Genomic DNA, 15281 nt, shown 5'->3' on the forward strand with positions numbered 1-15281 from the left:
TACTTTTCTCATGGTAAGTGTTATGAAATCTGAGTACAGATCCCAGTGTTTTCAATGAAAACTTGATGTCCGGATTGCGGTGCACTACAGCCGTAACACACACGCGATTTTAAAGACTTAGTTTGAAAAAGAGAATGTGAAATATTCTTTTCATTTTTATACTGATTACATATTTATATGATACTATTTTGGATCTACTGGATTAAATAACCTATTATTTACATTCATTTCCCTTCCTGTACTGTTTTAAATGCTGCTACTAGAGATATGAAATTACATCTGTGGCCTATATTTTATTGCTATCGCACATACTGATCTAAGGGAAAAAAGAAATACAGAAATTTAAATGCTCAGTGTGTTAACTGTTGATCGTGTCTCCTAACCAGAAATCTCAGTTTGAGGGCTGGAACTGGGAAAGAGTAAAGAGCAATAGCATCTTGGGAAACACGAAAGGAAATCAGGCTCTGCATCTTAATCGTGTATTTAATTCATATCTCGTCGGCATCGCGGACTGTTCCTGGTTGTCGGACCTGCCTTGGCAAATTCAGGTTTCCCAAACCTGGGGAAGGTGAAGAATGATCCCAGAGTGTGAAAGCATCATTCCCGAAGCTGGGCTCAGTAAACCTCGTGGTATTAATATATCCATCCCCTCCGGCACAGAGAGGACTGAGTCAGTCTAGCGTAGATGTATTAAATCTCTAGCTCCAGGGAGCAGAGAAGCACAGAACCTCCCAAAGGCTTAGCACAGTGCGTGCATAATAAGTCACCGGGGAGGCAGGAGTGATTTCCATCTCTGCCTGCTGATTCTCCACAAAGCAACTTATTTTAAGTTAAAGTTTGTGCCAGGGTCTGTGCAAAATGGTTTAGGTTTGTTATCCCATTTAAGCCTCATAAAACCTCACGAAGTAAGTATCAAGGTTCAGTGATTTGTCCAAGGTCAGGTTCCCCAGCTGCCAAGAGGCTGAGTAGGGATTCAAACCCAGGTCTTCTGACTCCAGAACCTTCACTCTTAACCACCAGCAACCCTGGACGGCAATCCTGTTTCCCTGCCAGTGACCCAAAGGACCACCTTGAGGACAAGCCTCCTCCTCTAGTATCCTCCGTCACTTCCCACCATGCTAGGAGCTGCTCACCTCTCCCCCGTTTCTGCCCTGCTCCCAACAGAGCTGGCTGGCCACAGACCGAGGGGGCAGCTCCTTACTGGTTGAGGGGTAGGTGTGGGCCATTAAGACATCTCGCAGCTGCTCCCGCAGGTAGAAAAGAAGAGAAAATAGCTTCTTTGCTACTCTGATTTATTGCTGTGCCCACCGCAGGGTCTAGTCTGATGCCTAGTGTTCACTCATGATTTATTTATTCATGTTCAGCTTCCGTTCTTTCAACAACTTCGGTGCTCAGTCCGGTGTGCCGGGGCGGGGGGAAGGGGGGTGAATGAAAGCTGCACAAATATCACCATTAATGAGATTATGGTTATCATTAATAACACTAGTAATAATTAAATTCCTATCACCATTAATAATTGATCATAATAGTGGGAATACTGTGAAGCCTTCATGAGTAACAATTACAACAACAGCAGATGTTTATTGAGTACTTTCTGTGCTAAGTGCTGTAAATAATATTTTTTTCTTTTTCAAGCACTTCCTTTTCTGTGTTTCAGATAAGCCATGGCACCCTTTAATTCTTACAACAATTTACCTGGAAGGTAAATCCAGAAGTCTCCAAATTTCTTTATGCAATTCATCAGAGCACTGAAAGTCCAGCATTTGGACTGTAATTCCTGGAAGAGGATCATTCACCCATGTGGTAACAGGATATTCATTTGTAAGCAAGGCACACATGGTCTCTACCCTGGGAAATAACAACAGAACGGCCCTCTCAATGAAAAACTTTTTTTCCCCTCTTTACAGTGTGGCTGTCAGTGCTGAGACACACAGTCTCCTTGGTTCTGGGAACTGATCAGTGCACTTCCGTCTGTAAAAACCTGTTTCTTGCTTTGGGCTCTATACTTTAGCAACATCCACCAATTTATTGGCAAAATCTGAAGCAAATGGAGACCAGCCTTGAAGTTTCTCTGAGCAGATAAAACCAATTTAGTCATTAATTTAGTTTATGGCCAATCACAGGGGAGAATAAGCAGTCGCTGCTTCCTCACTCACTATATAAGCTGCTTTATAACAACATACCCTGAGCCTCATTCTGTGTTTTGAATGCTGCTGGTTTGCAAGCTGTCTTTTTGGTGTGGGCATGATACATTTTTACTAATTGCCACTTCAGTGACTCAGGGTCTTCCTTTGGCTATTTCTGGAACCTTGACATTTCATGGCACCTGAACAAGGCCCAAAGGAGATGAACCCCTGCAACCCCAAGGCCGGTGAGCAAACCGGGTGCCCGCACCCAAACAGCTCTTTGTGCTCGCTGCTTTCTCACCCACGTGGGGCTCTTGGGTTAAGTGCTTTTTCCCTATAAGCTCCCCTCTCTGCCTTCTGAGTTCTCCAACTGTATTGTGCACACTTGCTCTCCGTTTCTGGTTGTTGTTTTTTTCTGGTATGTTTCTGTAGAAGTTTCCAGGCAAGTCACCTGGCCTGTTTAGAAGTAGGGAAAACATATTGGAAAACAGGGCCCCTTGTAGGTAAGATGTTTTAGGGAATCCAAAAACAAGAGAGGTTACACCTGTCCTTGGACCAGGGTTTTGTGCCGTTCTCGAAAAAGGGGTGAACCGTTGGATATTTGGAGTTATAATGGCCATTCTGGGGAAACTTGGTTTCAGGTAAGTCCACCTTCGGGAGCACACTTGAAAAGGAAAAAATCTCAAACCACTGGGAGACAATGGAAGGCGTTATTTGGTATGCAGAAGCTTCTTAGTTACAAAATGACTCCAAACATAGCCCTAAAAATACCCTTACTTAATGCAAATAAGTATCTTCAGTTAAAGACTCTGGACATCCGAGAGGTCCAGAATCTGAGATGAAACAGAATTTGGATCTAACTATCCTTTTGTGTTTGCTACCTGAGACATGGCTAAAAGGTTTAAAAGGTCTCTGAATCTGTCCATCCATATATGTATGCCTATGTATGATCGTATAGATATGTGATCTTTCTCTGCCTCTGGATGGTATTTCCAAAATTAATTTGTAAAAAGCTCTATTCCATTGGTTTAAAGACAAGCTCTATACAAATCATGTGCTCAGAAATATAGAAACTAACCCAAATATTTTTCAGTTTTACATGATCTGGGACAACCTTTGATACATAAAAGCTAGTTTGTTTAACAAAAACAGTCATGTCTTAGAGTTGCCAGTATTGAGTGTACTGCAAATATACAGCTTTATCTGGGTTTACTAATCAAATAAACTCATGTTACCTCTGTTACAAAATTCATCAACCAAAAAAATGAGATGATGGTCAACTGTTTAATGTCCAATCCAAAAGCAAATGATTTAAATAAATTTAAATAAATGTTTATAAGTTAAACTAAATCATGGATATTCGTTGACATCCAAATCATTTCCAAGTAAAATAAACTTTCCCCCAAACGCTCCTAGTTATTTTCATAATGTCCTCTTGAAAGGCACACTTTGAAGACCATTATAGGGGAAAACTTCATTTTTGGACAAGGTTTATCCTCAGGATTCTTCTATACACTGCTAGAATGAGAGAGGCCGGAGTGAAGGAGTAAAAGGAACACCGTACAAACAGCCTTCCTCTGTTCCTTTCTTGTGTCCTAACGCGGACTCTTGCCGTAACCCAAGATGGCAACCGTCACTCATGTTGCAGTCCGTACAGTGACGTCACGAAGTGCCGTTCCACTACATTTCCCAGGATGCTCTGCCAACAGCGACGCCATTGGCCGGCGCCGACGGAAATGCACTTGACCGAGCGGAAGTAAGAGGATCTCGGAGGCTAGGAAGGTGAAGAGGAGAGGACCTGCGAACCTGTAAGGAACCACCTGGGTGTTTCTATTTGGCATTGGGGGGCGCAGCCAGGGTACGAACTGTTGGAAAGCGCGGGGCGGCCGTTTCTTTATCCTGGGGCCTTCAACGACTGTGTTCTTCCAGTAGGCCTGGAAGCGGCGAGAAGCAAAACATTGCTGTGCAAGTGAAGTCTCCCTATTTAAATGTTACTGTTTTAAGTTTGGTTGGGACGAGCTGGGGCGAAATTGGGCTGTTGTCGGGACACAAGTGCCGCTGGCGTGGTTTTGCTGCGACCAGAGGGGTGGGGCTGTGACGGTGTGACTCAGCTTCTCGCGCAGTGGTTCTCAGCTGGCTGTATATTAGTGTCACCTGGGACGCCTTTTAAAAATACAGATGCCCCAAGCCAACGCCAAACCAATAAATCAGAATTGTGGCACCTAAGCTCCGGGCTGAAGCGTTCCAGGTGTTACACTGTGCCTAATGTAATATCTGATTTTAACCCCCGTGGTGATCCTGATTTGGACCACCCGCGCCAGGGCTCCCCTTCCAGTATAACCGGCATGGGCTTATCTAACGGATTTGGGTGGGGTTAATGATCACTGGGCACCGATTGCATTTTGAGCGCCATCAGAAACTTATTCTTGACCTTCGTGTGGTGATGCTGGAAAGACAGGGAGTATTTTCTTACTGAGTAAAGATTAGGGTCGTTTCGTTTATCTTGGCATTGCTTTAGCTTGTGCCTATTTCTTGCTATCCCGACAAAATGCGAGCAGTGGAAGTGGAAGAGTCACGTTAAAATCCGTCTCTTTTGTTGTTAAGAATTTCTGAAAGGGATATCAGTTTGGCATTATTTATGGACTCATAATATCCTAATATAGTGAATTCTAATGAAAGGAAGTTAGGGTGTGTTTTGAAACGTAATAGGATTGTTTTTGAACATAAGCACCATTGCCAGACGTGTTTCCTTCTTTCCCAGAGCCATCTTCATCTCCCTCACTGATTCAGCATGGGGGAGAAGTCAGAAAATGGTGGGGTTCCAGAGGACCTGTTCAATGGTTTGAAAGTTACAGATCCCCAGGAAGCAGAATGTGCTGCCCCTGCCGCCTCTCATACCAAAGACCACCAGCCCCAGAGCAAGCTGCTCAGGGAGGTTGAGGCTCATCCGCAGGAGGAGCAGGGAGAAGAGGAGCACTTTCATGACTGCAGCGCCTCCTTTGAGGAGGAGCCAGGTGTGGGCAAGGTTGAGGACAAACCTGATGATGGTGTGGATTCCTCTGAGCTCGATGAAGAATACCTGATGGAACTGGAAAAAAATATGCCAGATGAAGAGAAACAGGTAAGTAGTTTGTTTGTTTTTTTTTTACTTATGCATGACTTGCCATGTAAACTGCTTTTTAAAGTGAGTAAATGTGGCTGGCCCTGTTATAGACCGCTTCATCTGTGGTTAAGAATGACTTGCCCACCTGTGTCTTTATTGCTTTAGTAGGGATGCATCCGAGATAAATCAGTAGCATGAGAGGGAAGCATAGAATGTGTCTGCTTAGCAAAAAAATTTCTATTTTTCTGTGGATTTTTAAAATTATATTTTATTGATTATGCTGTTACAGTTTTCCCAATTTTTCCGCCTTTATCCCCCCTCTACCCTGTACCCCCCCCCCCAAGCCCTCCAGCATCCCCTTAGTTCATGTCCATGGGTTGTACATATAAGTTTTTTGAGTCCTGTTTCCTGTACCATTTTAGACCTCTCCCCATCTATTTAATGCCTGCCAATTATGCTTCTTCCCTGTACCTTTTCCCCCTATTTTCCCCTCCCCACTGAAAACCCTCCATGTGACCTCCATTTCTCTGATTTTGTTCCTGCTCTCGTTGTTTGCTTAGTTTTTGTTCCTTTTATTTTTTTAGGTTCATTTGTTGGTAGTTGTGAGTTTGTTGTCATTTTACTGTTCATGTTTTTGATCTTTTCTTAGATAAGTCCCTTTAATATTTCATATAATAATGGTTTAGTGATGATGAACTCCTTTATCTGGACCTTATCTTGGGGAAGCACTTTATTTGCCCTTCCATTCTAAACGAAAGCTTTGCTGGATAGAGCAATCTTGGATGTAGGTCCTTGCCTTTCATATTTTGGAATACTTCTTTCCAGCCCCTTCTTGCCTGTTAGGTTTTGTTTGTTTGTTCATTCATTTGGTTTTTTGATAAATCAGCTGATAGCCTTATGGGCACTCCTTTGTAGGTAACTCTTTCCTTCCCTCTTGCTGCTTTTAAGATTGTTTCTTTGTCTTTAATCTTGGGTAACTTAATGATGATGTGCATTGGTGTTCCTCTTTTGGTCCAACTTCTTTGGGACTCTCTGGGCTTCCTGAAAGTCTTATTTCCTTCGCCAGGTTGGGAGTTTTCCTTCATTATTTGTTCAAATAATTGTTCATTTTCTTGCTATTGTTATTCTCCTTCTGGCACCCTTATAATTCGGATATTGGAACCTTTTTCAGGTTGTCCCAGAGATTCCTCAGCCTCTCTTCATTTTTTTTTGGATTGTTTCTTCATTGTTCTGATTGGATATTTATTTCTTCCTTTTGTTCCAAATTGTTGCTTTGAATCCTGGTTTCCTTCCTGTCACTGTTGGTTCCCCGAATATTTTGCTTATTTTTTAAGATACCTTTCATTCTTTTTTCGACCAAGCTCAATCAGTTCTGTGAGCATTTTGATTACCAGGGCTTTAAATTCTCCATCAGATAGATTGGCAATCTCCTCCTCGCTTAGTTGTCTTTCTGAGGTTTTGCACTGTTCCTTCATTTGGGCCATATTTCTTTGCTCAGAGCCCCTGATAAATTGTAAGGGGGCAGGGCCTTCGGTAGTCACCTGGGCAGGGCAACCTCTTTGCTGTGCTGGTTGCTGCCAGTGGGTGCTGCCTGTGGGGGAGGGGCCAGAGAGGGAACAGTGTGGTCGCCTGCTCATCTCTAGTGCACTTTCTAATGAACTCTCCTGTGTGAGACTGGGAGATTCTCCCGCCGTGTTGGCTGCCATAGTCCACAGCCACCTCTGAGTCTCGGTTTCCCCTTAAGTCAGCCCCTCCTGCACAGCCAGCCCTGCCCCCTTGGTCTGCTGCCTTACCGGTCTGGTGGTTCTGTTTGACTGTTTCTTTAATTCCGTGGTTGTTGGGACTTCCATGCAGTTTGATTTTCTGGCACTCATGGTGGTTTTTTGATTTTTAGATTGTTTTTTTCCTCCTTTTGGTTGTGTGAGGAAGCAAAAGGTTTCTATCTATGCCTCCATCTTGGCCAGAACTCCAGCTTTGATTTCTTATGTTCATCTTGTATAATTATTTTCTAACCTGTATATATGCCTTTTAGCTTTTTTGTGACCTCATGTATGGTTGGCTGCTGAAATTCCAACGTAATGGACATTGTTTTGGATTTGTTTTAGAGAATGCTGCCTGTTTGTGTTAGCCCTTGTTAGCAAAAAATGACTGTCTGGATGCCCTGGTGGTGGTTTGGTTACAGAGAGGAGTGGCTGGGGCTTGTATCAGTTACACAGCATTCTCAAGGACCAGAATTGTGTGTGGTAGAAGCTATAATTTGTTAAGTACCTAGAATGTGCCAGCTGTTGAGCTTAAAATGTTAATTGTATTTTCCTTTTGTCTTCACCACACACCTTATGAAACACACACACGAGAAAATGTACACCTTCCGCTTCTTTGTCTCGGGGCCTCATCCTTCACTAGGCAAGCTTTCTCTTTTGGAGACAGAAGTCTTGGTGCCCTGCACATGTCCCCCTGATCTCATAAGCAAGGTCATTTGAAGAGTTACCATGATGTCTGAGCTTGTGTGCAGAGAACTTGAACGAGATTTGTAGCTCAGCCTCTGAAGAACTGCCGCGCTGACCGGGCTGTGAGGGGTTGGTGATGGGCTGGGGTAGCAAACGTGCAGCGGCAATGGGAGCGGGCAGGCAGGTAGCCGGGGATGAGAGGAGCGGCTTCTCTTTGTCTCTGCTTAGGCGCTTGTCATTATTGAATCTCTTGGTTTTGACGAGCTTGTGTTAGCTTTTGTGCTAGTTGTGTGCCACCGGAAGAGGAGGGTGAAGGGCAAAAATGAGCCAAGTTCAGACACTTAGCAAAAATGACTTGGAAGATTAAATCAATGTTTAACATCAGGGAAATGATTTTCCAGAAAGTGTTTGGTTCAGCTTTCCTATCACTGGTGCAGGCTTTTTAGAAAAAATTTTAAATGGTAGCAAAGCTTTTCTGATGCCTTAATATATTGCCTTAATATATTTTGTTGATACTACAGTGAATTTTCTACAGTGCCATTGGTTTCACAGTCAAGTGGTTTGGCTTAGGTGTTACACGCTCTCTGCACGCCGTTCCCAATTTAACAAAACTTTTCGTGTCTCCCAGCCAGGAAATTACATTTTAAGTTCCAGAAATACTTAAAATTATTTTTATTGCCCATCAATCAAATATTCTGAACAGCACAATACTTTTTAAACTTTAAAAAATTTATAATTTACATATAGTGAAACTGTTTCTGTTCTAATGTGTACAGCTCATGGAGTTTTGATAGTTGCGTGCGCCTGTGTAACTCACACCCTATCAGGGAAGAGAACACTTCCATCCGGCCAGAAACCCCCTTTGTGTACTTGCCCATTCATTCACTCCTCTCCCAGCCCAGGGGCCACTGTTCTGATTCCTGTCCCATGGGCTGGTCTTTCCTGTTCCACACTTTTCGGTAAATGTAATCCCTTTTAGAATATAAAAGTTTGTAACAATATCTCCTGCAATGATAGCCGTTGTTATTTTATAGAGAATGTAAACCATCAACTCCACTGTAAGAAAACAGCCGTGAGAATGCAGGCTGCCTTTAGCTAACTGTGGTGCTCTTCTGTCAGCTCTTTTGCTGCTGGCCTGATAAATGTCTTTGTGAAATGCTCGTTAGGAAACCAGCAAAACAGTTGAAGTGTCTTCTTGGCTACACATGGTTAGGTTGTACAGGTCATTGGGAACAGGATATCTTTAAACTTGACTCTCAAAATAGACAAAGTTTAGATAATTCAGCAATAAAAATAAGCACAAGTGGCCAAAAAATGTGAAAAGACTTCTAGCCTTTCCAATAATGTAAATTAAATCGTATGCCTCATCTATCAGAACATTGATCTGATATTGGCAAAAAGCCAATGTAAGCACTCATGCTGGGAGTTTACATTGCTACATCATTTTTATGGGATACAGGGAACACATTTTTATGTGAACTTTTCCGTAAACCAGGGCTGTCAGTAGAACCTTCTTCCGTGATGAGAATGCTCTGCGTTTTCACTGTCCGGTATGGGAGCCCCTGGCCTTCTGCTACCATATTTCAACAGTCACCTGGCTGGCGAGCACTGGAAATGTGACTCATACGGCTGAGAGGCTGAAATTTTAAATGTTTTATTTTAGTTCATTTAAATAGTCATGTGTGGCTGGCAGATACTGCGTTGGACAGAACAACTTTAAACCTCTGATTCTCTTCTGGTCATTAAGGAAGTTATTAGAAACATGCACACACACATGTATATAGAAAGATGCGTTGCAGCATCATAATTTAGAAAACTAGAAATAATGTTAAACAGAGGGTATTACTTTAAATATATTTGGCATATTGATGCAGTAGTGTACACTGAACTCATTAAAAAGGAAATAAGTCATGGCAATGACATAGAAAAACGCCTGTAATGTAGTGTTAAATGAACTAAGCAGGTGTGATAATATGATTCATAATATATGCATAGCTGGTGTTTGTCCAGTTCTTAGCACAGAGTGCCTACAGCCCTTGGAATGTCCTAAGTGAGAAGAGGTAAAGTAAAGGGGTGTTTTATTCGTAACACTCCCCTTTCAGCCACATCTAACTTAATGTCACCAAGGGGACTTTAGTAAAGCCTGTAAAGATGAGGTCTGGTTGTCAGTTTGGAGCTTTCAGCCCCACTCCACTCCCACCCCTTAAGGGCGGAAAGGGGCTGGAGGTTGAGTTGATCACTAATGAGCAGTGATTTGGTCAGTCCTTCTTACCTAATGAAGATTCCATTATGACTCCAAAAGGATGGAGTTTAGAGAACGGAGTTGTTAAATCTTTGGGGGTACTCGGAGGGGGACCCACCCAGGGGCATGTGCGGCCCTTCCCGTGTATCTTGCCCTGTGTGTGTCTCCCGTCTGGAGAGTCTCCCCCATCTCTCCCATCTGGCTGTGCCTGAGTTGTACCCTTCATACTAAACCAGTAGCGAGTGAGTCCCTTGTATTCCTGAGTTCTGTGAGCCACTCCAGCAAATTAATTGATTTCGTGGAACTGTGGCCACACTGAGGAGCCAGAGGGCCAGACAACACTGATGACTAAACTTCCAAAGTGAAGTAAGTGATGACCTAACCGGTGTACTGACTGCGTCCGACATCAGAAGGATAGTTTACTAACAGTACGTTTTCCTTTAACCCTCACCTCTGCTCAAGGTCTAAAAGGGCTTATTTTGGGGGCAGAATTTAAGCAGTACCAAACGGAGGAAATGTATCTCTATTGAGTTTTGGGAAATAGAATTTTTGAGGTAAGAAACAAGGAAGTGTTTTCAAGATTAATCCTCAAAGGTCCATCATCTTTCCTCATAAGAAAATCTTTCTGATCAGCCTTAATATGAGTCAGGTTCTGACCACAGCTTAAATCCGGAGATCCTCCCTCCAGACTTCCTGATGGGCTTCTAAAAGTGATGTGTGGAAAGAACAAAGTGTCTGCACGTGGAATAAAGTGATGTCTGATTTAAGAAAAAGCTCGAGCTTTTGCTAATTTTTATGATGAAGGATTCCCTTTTGGAATAATTTGCAAGGCTGCTGTCCTGAGCCCTGTCACTGTGCCGTTTTCTCATCCCACCTGCATTGTGCTCACGCGAGTTTTGTTGCAAGTGCCTCCACTTTCCAGCCCTTTAACAAGTATGTGGCTTTTAGAAACCCTCCTTTTACCAGATGCGATTGATCTCTGGGCGATTCTGCTGGACTTAAAAGTTTATGCTGTTTTATTTTGTAGCAATTCCTCTACAAAGCTGCAGTGGGCAGCAGAGAGCTGCTTATAGGTTTACAACACGGACATGGCTGATGTTAACCTCATGGCTTTTTCCCTGTTGTCTATTAAACACATGCTCACTGCAGGATTACTTAAGGGAATATTTTTAAATGTATTTAATGCCAGGTCTTATCATTTAATAACGATAGGAGGTACATACACGTGTAAGCACCATGTCAAGTGTGTTTTTGTTGTATTCACTGACCCAAAGTCCGGGGAGTGTCCCCAGTCAGCCGCCGCACTGAGAGGTCTGTGGTGGAGAGCGGTGGCTTTGTGGCTGACAGAGGGACGGAGACCTACCTTCTGACACTTGGCCAGCTTGCACCAGGATTTAAAGTTGTATCAGTTGGAGTTCTCTAGGATTTTGAGCACAGTTAGAAAGCCATTTCTGCACGCTGAGGTGAAAGTGGGATTTACCTGTGTGTTTTTCCTAGTACTTGTATGGTTTCACTTTTTACACGTAGCTTGCCAATCCATTTGGAGTTTATTCTTGTGTGTGGTGTTACATACAGCTCTAATTTTACCCTTTTCCAAATGACCAGGTTGTCCCAGACCCATTTTTAAAAGTCATCTTTGCCTCAGTAATCTAACTAAATTTTAATATCATCTAAGACCAAGTCTGGACCCTTTTCCAAGTGCTCAGCTCTACCTGTTTGTCAGATTATGATTTAAAGCCTAACTTAGTATATAATGGCACTGATATCAAAATAAAGAACCTCATTTAGACTCAGACTGGATCACCATTCAGATAACTGGAGACCTGAAAAGTTTGAGAAGTAGAGAAACAGACATCCAGTCAAGAGGGCGGCACAGCTAAGCACGCCCTTCCTCCATGCACAACCACAGCAAAAATACACCCAGACTACAAAATAAGTATCATCCAAAATTGTTAGAAATCAAGCTGTGTGGAAGTCTGACAACCAAGGATTTAAAGAAGCACATTCATCCAGACAGGTAGGAGGAGCAGGGAGATGGAGAGACGTGGAGACAGGAACAAGCATTCCCACATCCACATGTGGTGGACAAAAATTGGGAGGGATACCTCAGGAATAAGGGATCCCAGCTCAGACTACCCAGGCCAGGGTTCCAGTGTCAGGAAGATAAGTCCCCATAACTTCTGGCTGTAAAAACTGGAGGGTGTTGGGGTGGCAGAAGAAACTGCAGGATTCTCAAGAGATTCCTCTGAAAGGGCTCACAGCAGACTTAGGACTCAGTAGACCTACCCCCTCTGGGACTCAGCATCAGGGCACCAGTAGCATACGGGGAGAAAGTGAAGTGACTGGCATCAAGGCGAGTGCCAGGAGACATCTTCCTCCTGGGCAGAACTCCAGAGGCCAGAAGCATTGTCTCCCCTCTGAGCCCTCCGCCACGGAGCAACAGAGTAGTGACACACACTGCCGCACCCCGGCACCCCGAGGGCTCTGCCCCATACAACTTAACAGGTGTGCTAGGCTACAACAGGCCATACTACTAAGACAAGAAGTCAAAGCAGCTCTACCTAATACACAGACACAGGGAGGCTGCCAAATTGAGAAGACGAAGACATATGGCCCAAATGAAAGAACAGAGCAAAACTCCAGCAAAAAAACTAAGTGAAATGGAGATAAGCAACCTATCAGATGCTTAGTTCAAAACACTGGTTATCAGGATGCTCCAGGAACTCACTGGGTATTTCAATGGCATAGAAAAGACTCGAGCAGAAATGAAGGTTGCAGTAAATGAAATAAAGAAAAATCTCTAGGGAACCAACAGTGGAGGGGATGAAGCTGAGAATTCAAATCAATGATTTGGAACACAAGGTAGGAAAAAGCATTTAATAAGAACATCAAAAAGAAAAAAGAATTTAAAAAAATAGGAGGATAGGCCTACAGACCTCTGGTACATCTTTAAATGTACCAACATCTGAATCATAGGGGTGCCAGAAGGCGAAGAAGAAGAGGAAGAAATTGAAAACTTACTTGAAAAAAACTTACTTGAAAAAATAATGAAAGAAAACTTCCCTAATTTGGTGAAAGAAATAGACATACAAGTCCAGGAAGCACAGAGAGTCCCAAAGAAGTTAGACCCAAAGAGGACCACACCAAGATACATCATAATTAAAATGCCAAAGGTTAAAGATAAAAAGAGAATCTTAAAAGCAGCAAAAGAAAAGCAGATAGCTACCTACAAAAGAGTGCCCATAAGACTGTCAGCTGATTTCTCAGAAGAAACTTTACAGGATAGAAGGGACTAGCAAGAAGCATTCAAAGTGATGTAAAGCAAGGACCTACAACCTAGATTACTCTATCCATCATAGCTGTCATTTAGAATGGAAGGGCAGATAAAGTGCTTCCCAGACAAGGTAAAGCTTAAGGAGTTCATCATCAAGCCATTATTATATGAAATGTTAAAAGGAATGATATAAGAAAAATCAAAATGGTGAACATTAAAATGGCAAATTCATAACCCTCAGTAATTGAACCCATATTCATAACTCTCAGTAACTAATTCCATATAACAAACTAAGCTAACGAGCAGAACAGGAACAGAATCATAGGTATGGAGATCATTTGGAGGGTTATCAGCTGAGGGGGGAAGGCACAGAATGGGGGGAAAGGTACAGGGAATAAGAAGTATAAATGGTAGGTACAAAATAGACAGGGGTGTTAAAAACAGTATAGTAAATGGAGAAGCCAAAAAACTTAAATGCATGACCCATGGACATGAACTAAGGGGAGGGGAGATTGCTGGAGGGAATGGGGATACTGGGAGGGAGTGGGCAAAGGGAGAAAAATTGGAACAGCTGTAATAGCATGATCAATAAAACATATATATATTTTTCAAAAGACTTGTTTGTTTCCAGAGAGACAGGAACGGAGGGAGAAAGAAAGAGAAACATCAATGTGTGGTTGCCTCTCATGCACACCCCCAACTGGACTCCTGGCCCACAACCAAGGCATGTGCCCCAACAGGGAATTGAACAAGTGTCCCTTCGGTTTGGAGTCCAGTGCTCAATCCACTGAGCCATACCAGCCAGAGCACAATAATTTTTTTTTTTAAATAGAGAAACATACTGTTGAATGGTTTTTTGTAATAGAGTATTTCAGAGTTCTTTCATCTTTAAGTACAGTTTCCCATGTAATACAAAATTCTTTTACCCTGTGGTCCAAGAAACTCATTCCCTGGAAATTACCTTTCTTTAGGACAGTGAAGCATTTAACTCTGTACTTACCTTTTTACAGCAGTTTCTGTGCCTTATTCAGTTACTTCTTCCTGCAGTGTCAGTTCCATGCTGTGGAAGACAGTGAGTCGTCTTGTGGTTAAGAACATGAAAGCTTAGACACATCTGTCCTAACCATCATTTAACTTGGGATAATAATAGTACCAGCCTCATGAAGTCGTAAGGATTAAACGGCTAGCACATGAAAGGAACCAGAAGGTATTAGCTGTAGCTGTTAAGTCAGAATTCAACATGAGTAGAGACTGCAAAATACCTTTAGGGGTCTGCAACCTCTAAGGTCTCTTAAAAGTCATTTTTGAACACATTACCCCCAAGGTGTCAAGCATACGTGATTCTGAAATGTTTTAGAAGTATGCTAACCTCAGTCAATTGTCCATAAATTATCCTTCAACTTACGAAAAACGAATTGAGTGTTTGGTTGCAGCTGTTGGGTACGGGGTGTGGGAGATGAGCGTTTTGAACTTGAAAGGGGCACATGAGAAGCTTCTGAGGTTCTGACAATTTGTTCTTTCTTTTTCAGTAGTGGTTGTGCGGATGAATGTTTTACAGCAATGTGTTAAGCTGTACATTGTTTTATGTGTATTTCTCCATGTGTTTGTCTAATTCTATCAATTTCTGAGAGTGGGGTATTGAAATCTCTAACAATTGATGTTGGGTTGTCTATTTGGAAGAGAAACAAGGGCATTCCTTGCATAAGCAAAAAAGGGGAAGTGAGTTTTGAGAGACAAAAAGAGATCAGACTGTTAAGAGAAGCTGTGGTTGTGTAGGGTAGTAAGAGGAGTTAAGGTTGAGTAGGCTAGAAATTTGATGTATAAAGAACAAGAGATTTCTAACCTGGATGTTCTTACCTGTAAAATGGATAGCTGAATACTTCCATGCCCACCTCTTAGAATTGTCTTGAAAAGCAAATAAGCTAATAATGTATAGGACAGCGGATTGTAGGCTGTGAAATGCTATGGTGGTATAAGTTATATTGAACTTTGACTACCAGGCTGAAAAGTCTGTGGTCGTGATAATAAATGTTGACACACTCCACTTAACCCTGCCCAGAGTAGCTCAGTTGGTTGAGCATCATCCCAC

At 42.6% G+C, this 15281-nt stretch overlaps 1 protein-coding gene across 2 annotated transcripts in view; it reads left to right on the top strand.

Moving 5' to 3' along the window:
- Positions 1-3778: 3778 nt before the first annotated feature.
- TTC1 (tetratricopeptide repeat domain 1) overlaps positions 3779-15281 on the top strand; it is a 31447-nt gene continuing 19944 nt past the window's right edge. The window contains exons 1-2 of one of the 2 annotated variants that reach the window (XM_028527892.2): positions 3779-3934; positions 4888-5247. In XM_028527892.2, the coding sequence (XP_028383693.1) occupies positions 4918-5247 (330 nt within the window). In that variant the 5' untranslated portion in view covers positions 3779-3934; positions 4888-4917. Of the gene's footprint in view, positions 4055-4887; positions 5248-15281 lie in introns of both variants that reach the window. The other variant, XM_036014401.1, reaches the window with a different exon arrangement.

Source organism: Phyllostomus discolor, chromosome 13 (assembly GCF_004126475.2).
Source record: "Phyllostomus discolor isolate MPI-MPIP mPhyDis1 chromosome 13, mPhyDis1.pri.v3, whole genome shotgun sequence".
NCBI lineage: Eukaryota > Metazoa > Chordata > Mammalia > Chiroptera > Phyllostomidae > Phyllostomus > Phyllostomus discolor.